Source organism: Rhinopithecus roxellana, chromosome 16 (genome assembly GCF_007565055.1).
Source record: "Rhinopithecus roxellana isolate Shanxi Qingling chromosome 16, ASM756505v1, whole genome shotgun sequence".
Lineage (NCBI taxonomy): Eukaryota > Metazoa > Chordata > Mammalia > Primates > Cercopithecidae > Rhinopithecus > Rhinopithecus roxellana.
In genome coordinates this window covers 51170724-51188425 of record NC_044564.1, presented here as the reverse complement: position 1 = coordinate 51188425, position 17702 = coordinate 51170724, and the positions used below count along the sequence as shown (strand labels likewise).

Here is a 17702-nt window from a genome sequence, read left to right as displayed (position 1 = left end):
TGCCCAAAGACCCTTTAGCTACAGTGATGGTCTACAAAAATATAAACTGTAATTCTTGCAATACAGGAGATTAGTAATAATGGTAAATACAACGATGATGACACTGTGAATAGCTAACATTTATTGAATGCCTTTCTATTAGGCACTTTACTAAGTATTTTAATCCTCCCAACAATGTATGAGGTAGGGATTATAATAATTCCCATTTTATAGTGAGGACCCTGAGGTTAGGAAATTATCCTAACTTAAACGTTAGGTATAAGCATGAATAGAAAGGTGTTATCAGCCTATAAGATATTCCTTTATGAGTGATACAAGTGCTATATAAATTCAGAGAAAAGAAAAATAGTTTTAGAAAGCCTTGATCAGTGAGTGTGAAGTACATGGTGGCCCAGTTACTGTGTGGTTGCCCATCTCTCCTCCCTCTGGGGATCAGCACCCCCTTACTTGGGAAGAATTGTTTTCCTTTTCACTGTGAGGTTCTTTCTGGCTATGCGGTGGGGCATACTGCCTCAATCTAACCCTGTTCCTGTCTTTGAGAACCTTGAAATTGGAACCAAGGGAAGAGGATTGCCTCTTGAATGGTAATTCTCTAAAATCTAGTCTGAGATGCTGATGCCTAGTCCCTGGGTCTGTGGAAGGAGCTGGGCTGTGAGAGCGGAGAATGCTGTTGATGTCAACAGAGAGGCAGGTGCTAGGAGCAGAGAGATGGAGGCCTGGAGGGTTTCTGGGCATCTCTGAGGCTTGGGGGTTGGATCATTGTCTTCATTGCTGGAACAAAGGACTTACCATACCTACTCTTCTGGGAATGAAACTGTCCTGCTTTGCAAAATAAAATGTCATTAGAAAGAGATCTTAAAAACCCCACACCATAGAGATGTGCACAGATCCCTAGAAGTATTCAAGTTCTGTCTGTTGGGTGCTAAACCAAGACTCTCAAGTATGTTCTGAAGAGAAACTGGTGTGTGTAGGCTGTGCACTCCCAGGGAGATAAAAAATTAGGAACTTTATGGGTTGGGCTTGGTGGCTCACACCTGTAATCCCAGCACTGTGGGAGGCCAAAGAGGGTAGATTGCTTGAGCTGAGGAGTTTGAGACCAGCCTAGGCAACATGGTGAAACCCCATGTCTACAAAAACTACAAAAATTAGCTGGGCGTGGTGGGATATACCTGTAGGCAGGAAGATCGCTTGAGTCCAATAGGGAGAAGGTGCAGTGAGCCATGATTGTGCCACTGCACTCCAGCTGGGTGACAGGAACTTTATGGGGAATGGGATGTTGGAGACTGAGTAGAGACTAGAGGAAAAAAACCCCAAAACAACCTCCCCCAACTTGCCATACCATTCTTTAAAAAAAAAGTTAATTGACAAATTAAAATTGTATGTATTTATGGGGGTGTAATGTGATGTTATGATATATGTATACATTGTAGAATAAGTAAATCCAGAGAATTAATATAGTCACCTCAAAACCTATTTTTCTGTGGTGACAACATTTGAAATTTACTGTCTTAGCAATTTTGAAATATATAATGCTTCACTGTTAACTACAGTAACCATGCTGTGCTGTAGATCTTAACAAAATGTTCTTCCTGTCTCAACTAAAACATTGTACTCTTTGACAACATTTCTCCATTCCTCTCACCCCCTCCAAAAACACCCATTCTTTATGTTGAAGAGAATGGCTAAAAAGTCCCAGCCAGTTTCAACTGACAGCTTCAGTGTTTTCCCCATCACATTTCAATGTTATTAATAAAAAGGGGAGGGGCGATATATAATTCGGACAGGCTGAAAGTACCATTGTAACCACTTTCTTGACTTCACAGAAAAAGTCCTCTTGTTTTCATCTGTAAAATGGGAACTGCATGAATACCATTCTTCTTTTCTTCAGCCTGCAAAGAAAAAACAGATGCAAAGCCTTTTATCAATTGCAAAACGGTATACAATGTGTGTTATTATTCACAGTTGTCTTACTGTGACCAAACACTTTATAACCCTGTGGCGAGTCATCCTCACTCTCAGAAAGTGAACAATCTTTGGGGGAAGGAGAAGCTGCAGGATATTTCAGGATGGTAGCCTTGGTGGGTCCAAAAATTCTTTGAGAGAAATGGGAGATAGAACTTTCTTCCTGCTTTGGGTTTTATCCTGTTAGTCTTGTCTCTCTTCACTCCTATTTTCTATGGAGAATTTCCTGGTTTTGGAGTTTTGGTGAGTTTTATGGAGAGGAGGCAGAAAATCTTTAGCTCCAGCAGAATGAAAGGATACACGCAAAGGAACCTAGCACAGTACCTGGTACCCAGTTCTCTTTTAACTTGGTTTTATTCGTTCACTCCTGGTAGGACATTAATAAGGGTTTTGGCCCCTCCTATTGAAAATGATTAATTCAGTTAAGAGTCCAGACAGTGTGGACAAATACAGGGTAGGACAGCAGGAGCTGGGTAGGGAGGGTGAGAAGGGCGGGAAGAATAGGGAAATACGTGTCGTCTGTGTTGCTGCTGCTGTTGCAACCACCACAACAAACAAACAAGTGAGGAAAAAAAAAAGAAAAGAATTGTCCATACCGGAAAGTGTGCTGTTTTGGAAGACGCTGGGGAAAGTGTGGATGGCTCCAGTGGGTCCTGTTGGATTGAAGTCTGACAGTGGTGATTCCCTTCAACAAATGGTCGTGGTGGGAGGGTACACACACACGCGCGCGCACACACACACACACACACACACACACACACACACACACACACACGCAGCGCCCAGCCTCCGATTTCAGCACTGGCAGGAGATAACCATTCTCAGCTCGCCTTTCCAGGGTTATTTTTGGCTGGGGCTGTTCGCTGATGGCAAAAGGTTTCAGCCCCCTCCCAACTCCCTCCCTGTCCTGGTTCTGAAGAGAAACTGGTGCGTATAGGCTGCGCACTCCCAGGGAGACCTGGAGAGGGGCCGGGCGCGCGAGCGGAACCCGGACTCTGCCCAAAGTCTCGCCTTCCCGCCGGCTGTTTTCTGGCGGAGGGTGTGCCCCGGAGGGCGGCGATAGCGGGGGAAGGCTGGGGCCAGGCGCGGGTGGAGGCGTCACCGGGGTCGGGCTAGCAGGCCCTGGAATCGGGCTTTTGGGACACCCGAAAGTGAGTCCAACTTGGGAAGAAACTGAGGGCACCTCGGGCGGTCTGGCAGCAGAGAAGGTGGGCGGGAGAAAACTTTATAGGAAGGCAGAAGCAAACTCTGCCAAGGGAGTCAGTGAGCGGCCTTGGGGAGAGGAGGGGCAGGAGGTCCCCCGGCGGGCGGGTGCAGGGCGCAGGGCGCCGACCTGCTGGGGAGGGGGCCTGGGTGCGAGGCGGAGTCCCGGCGCGCAGCCAGGCTGGTGGGGGCCCCCCGGCAGGCTGCAGATTCCCTCGGGCTCAGGGAGCCGCAGGAAGACCGGCCAGGAGGCGCCATGGAGGGGAGTCCCATCCCGGTGCTGACGGTGCCCACCGCGCCCTACGAGGACCAGCGGCCGGCCGGCGGCGGGGGTCTGCGGCGACCCACCGGCCTCTTCGAGGGCCAGCGCAACTACCTGCCCAACTTCATCCAGAGCGTGCTGTCGTCCATCGACCTGCGCGACCGCCAGGGCTGCACCATGGTGGTGGGCAGCGACGGCAGGTACTTTAGCAGGACGGCCATCGAGATCGTGGTGCAGATGGCCGCGGCCAACGGGGTGAGTGACCGGATGCCCCTCGCTTCCCGCCGCGCGGCCGCCGTGCGCTCTCCTAGCCCATGTCCCCCGACTGCCTCCGGGCCCAGTTGGGAGGCCCCCGCCCGGCTCCGCTACCTCACTCCGGCTTCCTCAACCTCCAGCGCCCCACCCCCGCGGCACTCGCAGCCTCCCTGGTGCATCCCAGGCACCGGGTTCTATTAGTACTCACCGCCCCCAAAAACCTTGAGGGGTCTTCGTCATTCCTGGAGCCACTTCGGGCGCCCCGAACTCTTCTCCGACTCTGGCCACATCCTGCACCTGCTCATTTTTCTTTCGGACATTGTCTTGCCCGGCCCTGTCGTTTCCAAGGCAATTCCGGGTTTTCCATATTGTTCCCAACACGTTCACTGCCCACCGTCCCCACACAATCTTCTTTCGCAGGCTCCCAACAAAGTCCCCCTGGCCCATGCCCTTTTTGCAATAATCTCCCAATCCCCTAAGTCTTAGCTCTGCTTATTTAACAGTAGTGGTGTCTCAGAACACACACACACACACACACACACACACACACACACACACACACACACGATCCCTGACATATTTGGCAAGAGTGAGCCCTGAAGGTTTTTAATATTTTGCTTATTTAACCCGGTGGAATTATTGAATGATTTATTTAATTAGGGTAGGGATGGAGTGGATCAATTTGTTTGATGTTAAACAGCCTGAGTTCGCAGTTCCCAGGAGGCATATCTCTAAATGGTCTGAAATGAGATTTGCAGTGGTTTTCTTAATGCAATTCCCAACTTCTCTCCAAATGCCTTTTGGCATTTGACAACATTTCATGCCTCTTCCTCTTTCGGTTTGCATCCTTGTTTCCTCTCCCTTCTCCCACGACCTCAGTAGTCTTCTTTTGCAATCCAGATTCTCAGACTTCGGATTTTTCTCCCACTGCCCCTTTCCTCACTGTCCTGTAACTAGAAGCACCTTTTGGTATAGCCCCATATCCCAGTTTCCTCTTTCCCAAGTCCGGCAGCATCTCAAGGACCTCTACAAGAGGGATACCTAATTTCAGGGGTCTCTGAATTATCTGTGGAAAACATTGTCTAAAAAAGTAATTTCATCCTTATTCATGCAACCAGACCCACACTCATAGAATTTTTCTTTAATGGAAAGTCTCTTGCAGATGTATAAATGACTGTTAACATATTTAAAAGCAAAACTGAACAATTCCCTGGCATTTGAATTTTCTCCTTCCTTCCAACCCTCTCCTTTTCATTTTCTCATTTATTATTAAAAACATTTTTAAAGGATCTTCATGCTTCATATTTATCTACTATAATTCCTCCTCCTCAGTGTCACAGGGATGGGGAAAGATTTTTTAAAAAACATAATAAAAAACAATTGGGAGAAAGAGGGCCAGTGGTGTTGGGGTGGGTGGTGGATTTGACTCCAGCAGACAATGATGCTGGAGATACGGGGTTTGTATTTCTCTCTGGCTGCTCACTTGGGATTGATGAAGGTTGGCTAGAATCAGGGAGTTGAAGAGAGGTTGACAAATGGTTTTTCACTCTTTTCTGACAAGGCTCTTCCCATGGAGTGATGGAGAATAATGAGCCTTGGGAGAGCTATGGGAGCTCTCATACTCCTTCCCCAGCCAATTTTTTTAGGGAGTGAGAGAAACATGGCCTGTCCAATACTTGTGTGTCAGGATATTTTTGAAGCTACAGTTGTTGATCTGCATGGGAAAATTTATGTCTTATTTCTTGGCCCACTTTACCATAAGGACTCCTCAGTTTCTTACTTCAATGGGTCTTCTATGACAAACACACTTTATTAACTCTAAGAGTGAAATTTATTTTAGCAGATAATTAGCATAGATCAATTATGCTTAAAATAGAGTCACATTTAACCTACTAGCTGTTATAAAGGACAGATGACAAATTAAAATCCACATAGAAGCATCAAGTCTTAAATAATCTGAAAGTACTACTTCTAAGAGGGGTGGGCATGGGTGAAGGGAATGGTGGACATATTTCAGAATTTCAAACAGCCAATTTTAACCAATCTTTTCCTCATTTTCTTCTCCTTCTTGGGGTCTTATGCTAAAGTGAAATGATAGCCATAAGGCTGGCTTCAGGAGAAAGACGGTCTAAAATAACTGGATAATTGTAAACAAAATTGGTCTTGAATGATTGAAAATTGATAAGAATGTGCTTGTCTCCTGATTTGGCACATTGAGTTAGACTCAGGAGTACTGAACTTGTATTCCAAATGCTTTGATCTTTTTAATATCCTATTGGATAGTCATAAATAGGCTAGAAAAATAGAAAACTAGAATTTATTTTCTTTGAACTGACAAATCTGACCAGTGGGCTGCATTCTTTGTGTCTGAAAAATCTTGGTTTTGATTGAAAAAGTTAATTTTACAAAGCAATTTTTTAAATTAAATTTCATTTTGTTTTTTTGAGACAGGGTCTCGTTTTGTTGCCCAGGTTGGAGTGCAATGGCACAGTTGGCTCACTGTAGCCTTGACCTCCCCAGGTTCAGGTGATCTTCCCACCTCAGCCTCCTGAGTAGCTGGGGCTATAGGTGCACGCTACCACGCACAGCTGATTTTTGTGTTTTTACTAGTGATAGGGTTTCTCTATGTTGCCCAGTCTAGTCTCAAACTCCTGATCTCAAGAGATCTGCCTGCCTTGTCCTCCTAAAGTGTCATGAACCACTGTGCCCAGCCTACAAAGCAGTGTTCTATGAAAAACTATAGTTACTCTTTGATTATGTAATTGCTGGAGGAGAAGAAAAACATGGAATTTCTAAAATAATGAACTATATTACTTACATTTTAATATCTCATAAAGTTTGAAATAGACATTTCAAACAAACATGTATAAAAATTTTTACAAATTAAAATATACAATTAAAAACATTATAAAATTTTATTATAAAATTGTAGAGTCAAAAAACATAAATATAAACAATTTTTTAAAAAATTTATTTTGGGATTTCCCAAGGAGTGATGGAGAATAATGAGCCTTGGGAGAGCTATGGCAGCTCTCATACTCCTTCCTGGGCCAACTTTTTTAGAAAGTGGGAGGAATAGACCCTGTTCAATGTTTATTGTGGCTTAGGATATTTTTGAAGCTATAGTTGTTGATTTGCTTCAAACTTTAAAAATTTTATTATAAAATTATGGGATGTAAAAAAATGTATAAAACTGAGATTTTCAAACTTTCAGAAAAGCAGAGATGAGATTAATGGCACTCATAGACAAACATAGAACACAGATTGTAAACATTTTGCTATATTTGTGTCATGATTATTTTTTGCTTGTCTTTGAAAATATATGAAAGAAAATGACATTTTGCCCCTAAATCTTTAGTACAGATTTCTAAAAACTAAGAAGATTTTCCTGTATAGTTACAATATCATCTTTTCAAACAAAATAAAAAATCTTTTTTTATATCATTTGTTACCCAGCCCACATTCAGATTTCCTCAGTTATTATGAATTGTCCTTTTAGTTTTTGAGACAAAGTCTTGCTCTTTCACACTGTCTGAAGTGCAGTGACACAATCATAGCTCATTGCAGCCTCAGACTCCTGGGTTCAAGCGATCCTCCTGCCTCAGCCTCCTGACTAGCTAGGACTATAGGTGCACACCACCACGCCCGGCTAATTTATTGTTCTTGTAGAGATGGAGGTCTCACTACGTTGCCCAGGCTGGTCTCGAACTTCTGGCCTCAAGTGATCCTTCCAGCTTGGTCTCCCTGAAATATCTTTTGTGGCTGGTTTGTTCAAATTAGTTTCTTCTAATCAAGGGACACACATTGCATTTGATTATTTAGCTCAATACTTTTTTAACTTAGAAAGTACCCTCACTCTTTGTTTATATATTTATTTAATGAAATTGACTTGTTGAAAAACTAGTCAGTTGTCCTGTAGAATATTTCCCCTTCTGGAATTTTCTGGTTGCTTTTTATGGTGTCATTTAACTTTTCACTCTGTTTTCTGTTTTTCTGGTTAACTGGAAGTTAGTTCTAAAGGCTTTTAGGCCTGCTATAACAAAATACCAAAAACTGGATGACTTATAAACAACAGAAATTTATTTCTCACAGTTCTAGAGACTAGCAAGTTCAAGATCAAGGCATCTGCAGTTTTGATATCTGGATAGGACCAACTTTCTGGTTCATAGATTAGCCTTCCTGCTCGGCTCTCACATAGTGGGAGAGACTAACTAGCTTTCTGGGGCCTCTTTTATAAGGGCACTAATTCCAATCATGAGGGCTCTGTCCTTACGACCTAATGACCCCGTAAAGGCCCCACCTTCTAATACCAGCACCTTTGGGGTTAGGATTTCAACATATTAATTTTGGGAAGACATACATATTCAACCCATTGCAAGGTTTAGTTAGATTCAGGTTCAACTTCTTTTTTTAAAGAATATTTCATAGGCAATAATGTGTATTCATATCCCATCATTAGTGATGCTGAGATGATCGCAAGGTTAGGGTGGTCACTGCCTATCTCCTCCATTATATTCCCCCTTGGGTCAAGTCAGTAGTCTGTGACATGAACTTTGTACTATGTATATTCAGTTATATTCTGTATCACTATCTACTTGATTGTTTTAGCATTTATTAATGATCCTTGCTTGAGATGAGTAATTCATTAGGGGTTTCAAAATGGTGAATTTCTAATTCTCTAATTCTATCTACATGTTTTAGCTGGCATTTTTCTATAAGCAGATCATTTTCTTCACAACTGGGTTATTTGGCTACCCTGAAACATAGTTCCTTCTGGAAAGGCAGAACATATGTTTATTTCTGTCTTTTCAAAATTACTGGTGTTTGGAGTGAATATTTGGTGAGTTACCCACCTTCACAAGTGACAAATGAATTTTGTTTTGTCTCACTTTTGCTTTTTAAAATAGCACTGTGGATGCTTGGATTTTTATATTTAATTTCAATGGATTAGGGAATAAATGAGAAGATAGTTTTTATCTGTTTCTACAGTTTTTATGTGGCTATGTGAACTTACATTTAAAAATTTCCAGAAATATTTTAATTCCCCTTTAAAAATATAAACTATGTCATACTATAGAGCAAAAGAAAAACTGATCATGTAAAGAGTAAATAGTATAGTTTAAATGAATTGTGGTTAAGCTTAGTTGGTAACTAATTAGTTTTTTATTTTCTTTCTATTTTTATCTGCTTCAGAGCCTCTTCCGCGGTTTAGATCTTCTATGTATCAAATTATTCTAATCTCTTAAAAAGTTTAAGAGCTAAAATACAACACAATGACTACAGGAATGCCTTTGTCCTTTTCTGGGTGGGTACACCTAAGGCAACTTCTTTTCCTCTTCTTTGTTCTCTTCTTTCTTATTCTTAAATCACCTTCAATATTGGACAGATGACAGCACTGTGCCTGCCTCAAGATGCTTCTGACATTTTCTTTTCTTTCTTTCTTTTTTTTGAGATGGAGTCTTGCTCTGTCACCCAGGCTGGAGTGCAGTGGCACGATCTTGGCTCACTGCAACCTCCACCTCCCGGGTTCCAGCGATTCTCTCACCTCAGCCTCCTGAGTAGCTGGGGTTACAGGCGTGCGCCATCACACCCAGCTAATTTTTTGTATTTTTCCTAGAGATGGGGTTTCACCACGTTGGCCAGGCTGGTCTTGAACTCCTGACCTCAAGGGATCTACCTGCCTCGGCCTCCCAAAATTCTGGGATTACAGTTGTGAGCCACTGAGCCCAGTTGTTTCTGACCTTGTCTACAAGTCTTCTTTCTCTGGAGATGACATTTTGTAATACCACTGTTCAATAGATGTTTCTCTGATGATGAAACTGTTCTATAATCTGCATTGTCCCGGCCACTAGCCATATGTGACTACTGAACACTTGAAATGTGGCTAGAGCAACTGAAGAACTGAATTTTGCATTTTACTTAATTAATTAAAATAGAAATGCAAATAACCATAAGCGGTTAGTAGCTACCATACTAGACAGCAATGATCAAGAATTTAGCATTTAAAATAGATTCTGTTTTGTTTTCAAAAATGGAGGCTGACTGTTACAACCCAAAAGAACAATAGGTTAAATTAACATAAATCACCAACACTACATACACATTTGGGAAATCCAAACCAGATTTTTTTCTTGTGATAACCACACCGTCTTTTGACTTTAGCCTTGGAGGTAATGGAGTATGGCAGAAGAAACCCTGTATCAGCAGATGGAAGACTCACCTTCTTTTCCTAGCTCTGCCATATATTGACCAAAAGAGTCAAAGTCCATTCAGATGGTTGAAGGGCCTTGGAATTTTGTTTTTGGTTTACACATACTAGTTGGAGGGCAGATGCGTTAGCCTCTTGAAATACCCAGAAACCACTTAGGTATGACAGCATCATTTAATTATCCTGGGAATCAGATGAAGCACTGCATATGAAAGCATTTTGTAACATTGATAGCACTGGGAAATGTAAAGAACTTTTACTGAAATATAAAGGCATATGGTCAACTGAATATACCTGAGATAATTATGATTTGACTGTATGTATTGAATATAACCTGTAGCGGGCCCCTTGGTAAACAACTTACAGTTTTGTTGCAAGTTTTAGCCAAGAGAAAATTTGTTGACTAGTCATGCCCTATATTGGCCACATGATGAGCAGCAATGTATTAACATGCAGTGCACCTTGCAGAATTCAAGAATGTCTCAGTGTCTTGTGAATAGGAAGTTGAAATACAGTGGTATGCAGAAGGCTGGCTCAGTTGGAGCCTTGGATTGTCCTCCGGATAGATGTTTGTGCAGGTTGTATTTGATTCCAGTTGGCCATGAGAAGCTGGTTGCTCTAAAGAATGAGAATATACTTGGTTTGGCATTTACTAGAACTATCTGGGGAACAAATCTTGGCGTGGCCCCCAAACCAAGCAACAAAGATTTGGAAGTGGAGCAAAGTGGGATGTGGTGGTGGCTCGGGGAGGGAGAGAAGGAGGAAGGGTAGAAGTAAAGGAAGGAGGAGAACCTGTGCTTCAATACCTAGGGCTTCTTTCCTGGAATAGATCTGAGAGTCTGGGATCGAGTGGCTAATATCTCATCTCTAGAAGGGAGAAAGAACTGGGTGGTGATTGCTTTGTATTTTCTACTGGACTTCACTATAGAATAGGTGAGTGGAATGGGCTACTATAGTCCAGACATTAGGGAGGACAGGTTTGTGATACATTAGAAAACTTGAATGAGCCCTTCCATGATTCTCTCTTCCCTCTTTCTGCTTCCCTTTCTGAATCCCCATCCCCAAATTGTGGAATTAGCAAATCTATTATGTGAACAACAGCAAACTTACCAGAGCCCTTGGCTCCATCTATCTCCCTGTTTGTGTCAGTTCATTCTGGATGCTTTTAGTCTGTGGTCTTCATTCACTCTTTTTATGGGGAAGTAGAAGGAGTGGGAGAGGTTGTGAGAACAGCTGGGTCCTCCCAGTTGCTGGAGTGGTTATTTTAAGCTTTGTTTAATGTGTCCAGAGACCCAGATGGCATTTTTAACTAAGCTGCTTTATTAAATCTTGTGATAAAGCATAGTGATGTTTATTGAAAAGGCAGACACACATCAGCAACATTATGCGTGAAACTTGCTCTAAGAATTTTCTATAAAACATCTGTTCTCTTTGAGCCTTTTGCGAACTCTGGAAGTTTGCTAGTTTCTATACAGACTTGAGGATAAGAAGTTGGAACTCACTTTTGGAGAAGTCCAAGCATAGGTACTGGAGTCATTAATCCTAACTCTCTCAGTTTTAAGGCCCCGGATACCCTTCTGTTAGACAACAGTAACATGAACAAGCACTGTAATAGCATTTAAACAAGATTATTTGGAAATAATGGACAGGAAAAATTAGTATAAATTGTTCAGGGATTTTAAAATTAAAGATAAAAAGCTAGGGCTTCAATGGCCTGTGTCAGCCTATAGCCTTAAGAGTTAATTCACAAACATTCAAGGTTTGGCCAGTACGCCTCCACTACTTCTACTTACCCCAGTCAAAGGGACATTTTTAGATTCTTTCATCTGATTTGACTCTCTTAGTTACAAATAAGAGGATATCTAGAATATATATGTGACTCATTAAAATGAAAATCCACCTTCTCTGAGTCTTCAAATTTCTTTCACATCTTACATTTTTAGTGACATCAACTTTTGGAGTCATGTCTGTAGTTGTATGAAAAGAAAAGTTTCAGGAACATTCAACCTCAAAAGTTCTTTTTCTTAGTCTGAAGTCATGGAAGCATTTGACTTTTACTTTCTCTTTTTAAGTTTGGACTAGTAGGTATTTTGTATAAATATATTTAATTGTTGCCTTTGTATTGTTTTTCTCTAGTAAACATCCTGGGTTTTAGCTACCAATATCCAGTTTTACATTTAGGGATTTCTAATGGAAAGAGAAAGGAATCTGAAATCAGAGGACAAGAATTTATTCTACTTGACAAAACACATACAAAATACTGGAAGGAGAGTTTTACAACAAATATTTAATATCTATGACATGTAAAAAGGTTTTCCAAATCAAGAAAATTCAAACAATTCAATACAAATATCATCAATAATAACACATGAACAGGTGGCCAACCTTATTAATAACCAGATAAATATAAATTAAAACAATCCATCAACTTGTAAAAAAGGATGAAATTACCCAGAGTTGGTGTAGGTGTTGGAAAATTGTCATGTTTGTATACTGTTCATAGAAGTTAAATTGATACAACTTTTTGGCCAGGCAATTGGGAAGTATATATCTAAATTAATAGAGTAGTTGTCTTAATAACCCAGGAATCTTTTAATCTAAGAATCTATATTGTAGATTTTTCTAGAACAAATGTACAAACTTCTATGTACAAGGGTACTCACTGCAGCATTTTGCTAAGGAAAAACTCAGAAAAAAATCTATATGTTCAACAGAGAACAGGTACATAATTTATGACACAACCATACAATATACACCACTAAAATAAAGGATATAAATTTATATGTAGTATGAAAAAGATGGAAATGATAGCTGGTTAGTGAAAAACAGCAATGACTGGAATATTGTGTGTAATGTAATCCCGCTTTTCTCTATATTATGTAGGCATAGAAAATAGGATTAGAAAAACATACTCCAGTCAACAGTGGGTATCGCTTGGGTGGAGAGAGTGTAGGATGGGGAAGGAGAGTCCCTTTTCCTGTCTATTCCATATACATCTCTGGATTTAAAAGATCATATATGCATTTGCATTACCTTCAAAATTAAAACAATAATGAAGACAAAAGGAGAAGCTTTGGATTTGAATCATGATACTATTGTTTGCAACTTACATGACCGTGGAGAAGTCACCTCCTGGGGTTTATTTCCTCATCTATAAAAATGGGGAAAGTAATAATACTTGTCTACATATCTTCTAGGGTTGTTGGGAGGACTGAATGTGATGATGGGTTACAGCATTATGAATTATTTTATTTATTCATATAATACAATTATTATAAAAATATTTTGCTCTGATTAAAATAAAAGAAGGATGACTTCATGTGTGTGATTTAGTCCTAGTAGCTTTACTAACCAGAAGGCGCCTGCTGATGTGGTGATCACAGTTGCTTTGGTGCAGCTTCCTCTTGACTTTTGGCATTTCTCCATGCTGCTAGCTCAGGCTGAGGTGGTGACTGCTGAACGTGTGATCTCCTCCCCATCCCAGCACACATTTTTGTGCGTACTCACACTCATGCACCCACAAACACACACATGCGCACTCTATCACAGTACATGAGGTGGCAGCAGCTGCTTCAGCGTAGACTTTCACACAACATAAAGGACTTTTTTGGTGTGGTCTGTGCATTATTTCCTGTTAAGCATGAGCTGAGTCAGTGCCATGCTTTTCCATCTGAAACCTTTCTGAGGCTCAGGCTGTGTTAAGAGCAAACCCTCTCCCCTCCATGCCCAACCCATGGCCCCCTACTGAAGCCAGATCTTAATCTGCTCATTTCATGAGGATTTTCAAACCAAATGGACTGGGCCATGTGAGAGATTACTGAAAGGAACAGACCAAGCAGAGGCTAAGAGACTCCATGCTAAACTGCTGAGTCGTCTGAAAATGCACAGCTGCAGGAGCTCACGGTGCTTTAAAGTACTTTGGCAGGATGTTTGTCAGGGAGCCTGTTCCTGCAGCCCTGCTGAATGTTTGGTTAGGAGGCATAATCTTTTTTTGGACAGGATCTCCCAAATGTAAAGTGATAGATGCTAATGTGGAATATAATACAGAAGATCCAGCTTGGCTGTCATAAATAACAGTAAATTGTTTAATCTTGCTGAGTTGTAAATCTATGATTGCCAGAGGTCTTGAGTTCACTGGAACATAGTATGGGGGCAGGGGCACTTAACAAATAGGCAGTTATTATTTTCCAACCAGACAGAAACTGGTCTGATGGAATTCATCTAAAGATGCATACAAATGTATTTTAATTAATTGTGACAATAACTCAGAGAAAACACATGGCCCTAAAGAGGCTGAGGGGTTTTTTTGTTCTACCTATAAAGGTATATGTATATTCACCTATATTCTACCTTATATATAAATAAGAGAATGAGTTTCTGTTTTGGGGATATGTATTTATGTGTATCTATATAGGTAAATAGACACATACATAATTTCTGTCTACCTATTAAGGTGCGGTGCCAGATGGAAAGTATTTTTAAGCATTTAGATAGTTTGTTCTATAGCATATGTGTGCACATAGCCTCCCCATAAAGCTTTGTCTCTTTTCTGGATATATTTAACAAGAGGCTAGAACAGAGTCCAAAATGTCAGAAATGTTTGAACATTCCACAGAAATGAAGGAGGTGTTTCCAAATGACCTATGTTTCTATGGCAATAAATATAACTTGTGCTGAGCTGGATGGATCAGGAGTAAGGAATTTAAGTGGTATAAGTATGACTATTCCAGGCAGAAATCTACCTTTTAAGAACAGCTTTGTGCAGTGAGCTCAACAACATTGATCAGGTAGCAGGCCAGTTCGGCAGTGCCAGTTAGAGACACAGATGGGGACAATCAAAGAAGATGCAGGTCAGGACAAGGATGCAGATATATACCTGTCACTACCATGGACTTCAGCAGTTTCTTAGTGAGCAGGTTTATGATTAAAGAATAAATACATCATTTATATGTAAGCATATTACAATTAATTTGCTGTTTAGTTATTGGCAAACTACATCTAGATTTTAGTTTTTAGGTTTTTTTTTTTTTTTTTTTTTTTTTTGAAACAGGCTCTTGTTCTGTCATCCAGGCTGGAGTGCAGTGGTTATCCTAGCTCACTGCAGCCTTAAATTCCTGGGCTCAATGGATCCTCCCACCTCAGCCTCCCAACAAGCTGGGACTAGAGGTGCACACCACCATGGCTGGCTAATTTTTCTTATTTTTTGTAGAGATGAGGTCTTGCCATGTTGCCCAGGCTGCTCTTGAGCTCCTGGCTTCAAGCCATCCTCCTATCTTGTTGGGACTATAGGTGTGACTCACCATGCCTGGCCTACATCCAGTTTAATTTATACCACAGTGTGGGTTTAGTCCTCAAACATGTTTTTGTTTTACATGTAACAATTTGAGGTAAAAGAACATTTTTATATTGGTCAGTAATGGTACATTTAAATAATGGAAGACTATATCCATTAAAATCATGTTGTGGAAGAATATTCAGTGACATGGAAAGATTGACTCAAGGGCAAGCGAAACGTGTCAGGAGTCTGTTAGGTACTAGACACTGTAAACTGGGTCTTGGCTGTGTTACTTCCTTGCATCCTCCATCACGTGATCTTTTAGATAACAAAACCGAGATACATACGGATTTGAGATCTTGCTCAGAGTCACTCAGGCAGTAGGTGGCAAAGTCAATTCTTAAGTTCTTTCCCATTGAACACCAAAATCTCAGCTTACTTCAGAGCACTCAACTCTGCTTTCTTGACTCAGACCCAGGTAGACCCAATGGACACTTGTAGTTCTTATCCTGGGATTCAGCTGGGATGGTCATCTCATAAAATGGCAACAAGTGGGGCCCTTTCTTGTTCTAGTGAGTCAGACTCTATACCTTAAAGATTTCAGAGCACTTCCTATGTACTGAAATTGCCTAATTACCAGGAAGGACATACTTCCAATTTTCACCACCTCCATTTTGCATCCAAGGAAGATTAGATTTCTTGATCTTCTCAATGAAATCTTGAGAAATGGGTGAGCTGATTGAAGAACAGAACTTGGGTTGCACTTCCAGATGCCTGTGACTTTTCTGTATTTGTTCAGATATTAGGAATTGATTGTGAAATCCATGTTGTTTTGATGCTAATGAACTCTCATCTCTCTCTCCAGCATGTGTGTAAAGACTTCCATAGGTACAGGAAGTTGAGGATGAGCTCTCTTACTTCCATCTGGTCTCCATGTAACAAATCATATAACTGCACAATTATCCAAATGCAAATGAAGAAGTCCCTTGATGTTCGGATAACCACATTCATGCCTTGAGTTTGTTATTTCTTGAAATTGCCCTTATCTGTCTCCTGTTTACCCAGGGACAACACTACTTAAGGGCTGGCACTCCGCAACCCATGGCAGCTTGGCTTTGGGGTTTCTTCCAGTGTTTTGTTTCTGTTTTTAACCGAGAAGACAGGGAACAGGCATCTTTCTGTGTATGGCTTGCCACAGGACTTATAGATGGACATGGTGGAGGCTGTGTGGTCCTGGAGAACACTTCCTCTGTGAAGCATCAAGGAAGTTTCTGTTCATTGTGTCTTCACTCTCTCCAATTCACTTGGGGAGTGATAGGGATTATAACACAGTGAGCAGAGGTACTGGAGAATGTCATGCTTAATTTTCTTTTCTTTATTTTTTCTTAAATGACATTTAAAGCTAAAAGAGAATCAGAAAAGGTAAGTCTGATTTAAGAGAGTTCACACATGAAAGCAATCCTGCTTTCACGATTGTTATGTCACAGGAAAAACTCACTGAGAGTCAAAATTATGCACCTACTCTGAGATTTTAGGTTGAGTGTTTAAATATTGCCTCGCTGCTCTCTAGGACTTTAATTTGAGCTAATTAGAAACTGACCTCATACTAAAACTAATTTAGGAAAGAAGTTATTGATGTTCTGAAGAAAAACAGCTGTCAGAAATAAGATCATTAAAAAACCATAGTTGTATATGGCACAAAATGTAAAGGAATAGAATAACATTTTATCTTTCTTGGGACACTGGTCTAAGGCATGTGAAAGGGCATATTGATTCCCTTGGCACCTGCTATGCCCATTCTCAGGTGAAAAAGCCCAATGACATAATTTAGGTGAGGTTTAAGGCTTGATGGGAGGCATTGGTGCCATTAGAAGGACAGACATAAAGAGTTCCTAAGCAATGGTATCATGGGAAATAATTGCACATTCCTTTCTACTATGTCTTCATTTCCTCAAGCATTTTAGAAGTCATGGCTGGGTAGGAACAAATTCATCCTGAGTCTGTCTGTGTGTTTGGGAATGCATATGCCTCGCAGATGTGTCTGCAGGGTCTGTGTGATAATGTCCATATATGTGATAGATGTGGATCCTGGGATGTGTATCTGTGTGCCTCCTATGTGCATGTGTGTGAGTGACAGTGGACTAGGGTCCACTTTGCCCCCTTTTCCATGTGGAGTTGAAGGAAATGCCCCTTAGTGGCAGTAACATCTACCTGGGTGTGTGTACCTTCTGGAGAACTGGGTGAAGTTGCCCTTCTTCCAGCCAAAGCCAGACCCTATGGTGTGGGACATTCAGTGGGGAGCAGCAGAATGCCATGGGTTGGTCCTCCCTGGGCTGTGGTCTGGATTTCACTGGGGAATGAAAGTCAGATATTGCTTGCTTCAATGCTGTAAACAAAACTAAGTCTAATTATGTAAGTAAACCATTTTTTCCTTGAAAGGTAGCGGTCTGCTGCATTGACAGAGGATAGTATTTCTAGAACTTTTTCAGAGAGTCAAATGGTAGTTTAAGGGATAATCTGCTACCTAAAGATGATTT

The 17702-nt window shown here is 41.1% G+C and overlaps 1 protein-coding gene and 1 long non-coding RNA gene across 6 annotated transcripts in view; one reads left to right on the top strand and one right to left on the bottom strand.

Moving 5' to 3' along the window:
* Window positions 1–1458: 1458 nt before the first annotated feature.
* LOC115894001 lies at window positions 1459–4146 on the bottom strand. 2 transcript variants are annotated; one of them, XR_004054048.1, is made up of 3 exons: window positions 4011–4146; window positions 2559–2615; window positions 1459–1889 (listed from the first exon to the last, which is right to left on the bottom strand). It is a non-coding gene; the product is annotated as an uncharacterized LOC115894001 (long non-coding RNA). The 2 variants fall into 2 exon arrangements; XR_004054047.1 differs by lacking the exon at window positions 2559–2615 and having other exon boundaries at window positions 1483–1889; window positions 3891–4146.
* Window positions 2625–17702, top strand: part of PGM5 (phosphoglucomutase 5) — a 180495-nt gene continuing 165417 nt past the window's right edge. Inside the window, exons 1-2 of one of the 4 annotated variants that reach the window (XM_030920218.1) lie at window positions 2625–2639; window positions 3368–3682. In XM_030920218.1, the coding sequence (XP_030776078.1) occupies window positions 3422–3682 (261 nt within the window). In that variant the 5' untranslated portion in view covers window positions 2625–2639; window positions 3368–3421. The other 3 variants (XM_030920217.1, XM_030920219.1, XM_030920215.1) reach the window with 3 other exon arrangements.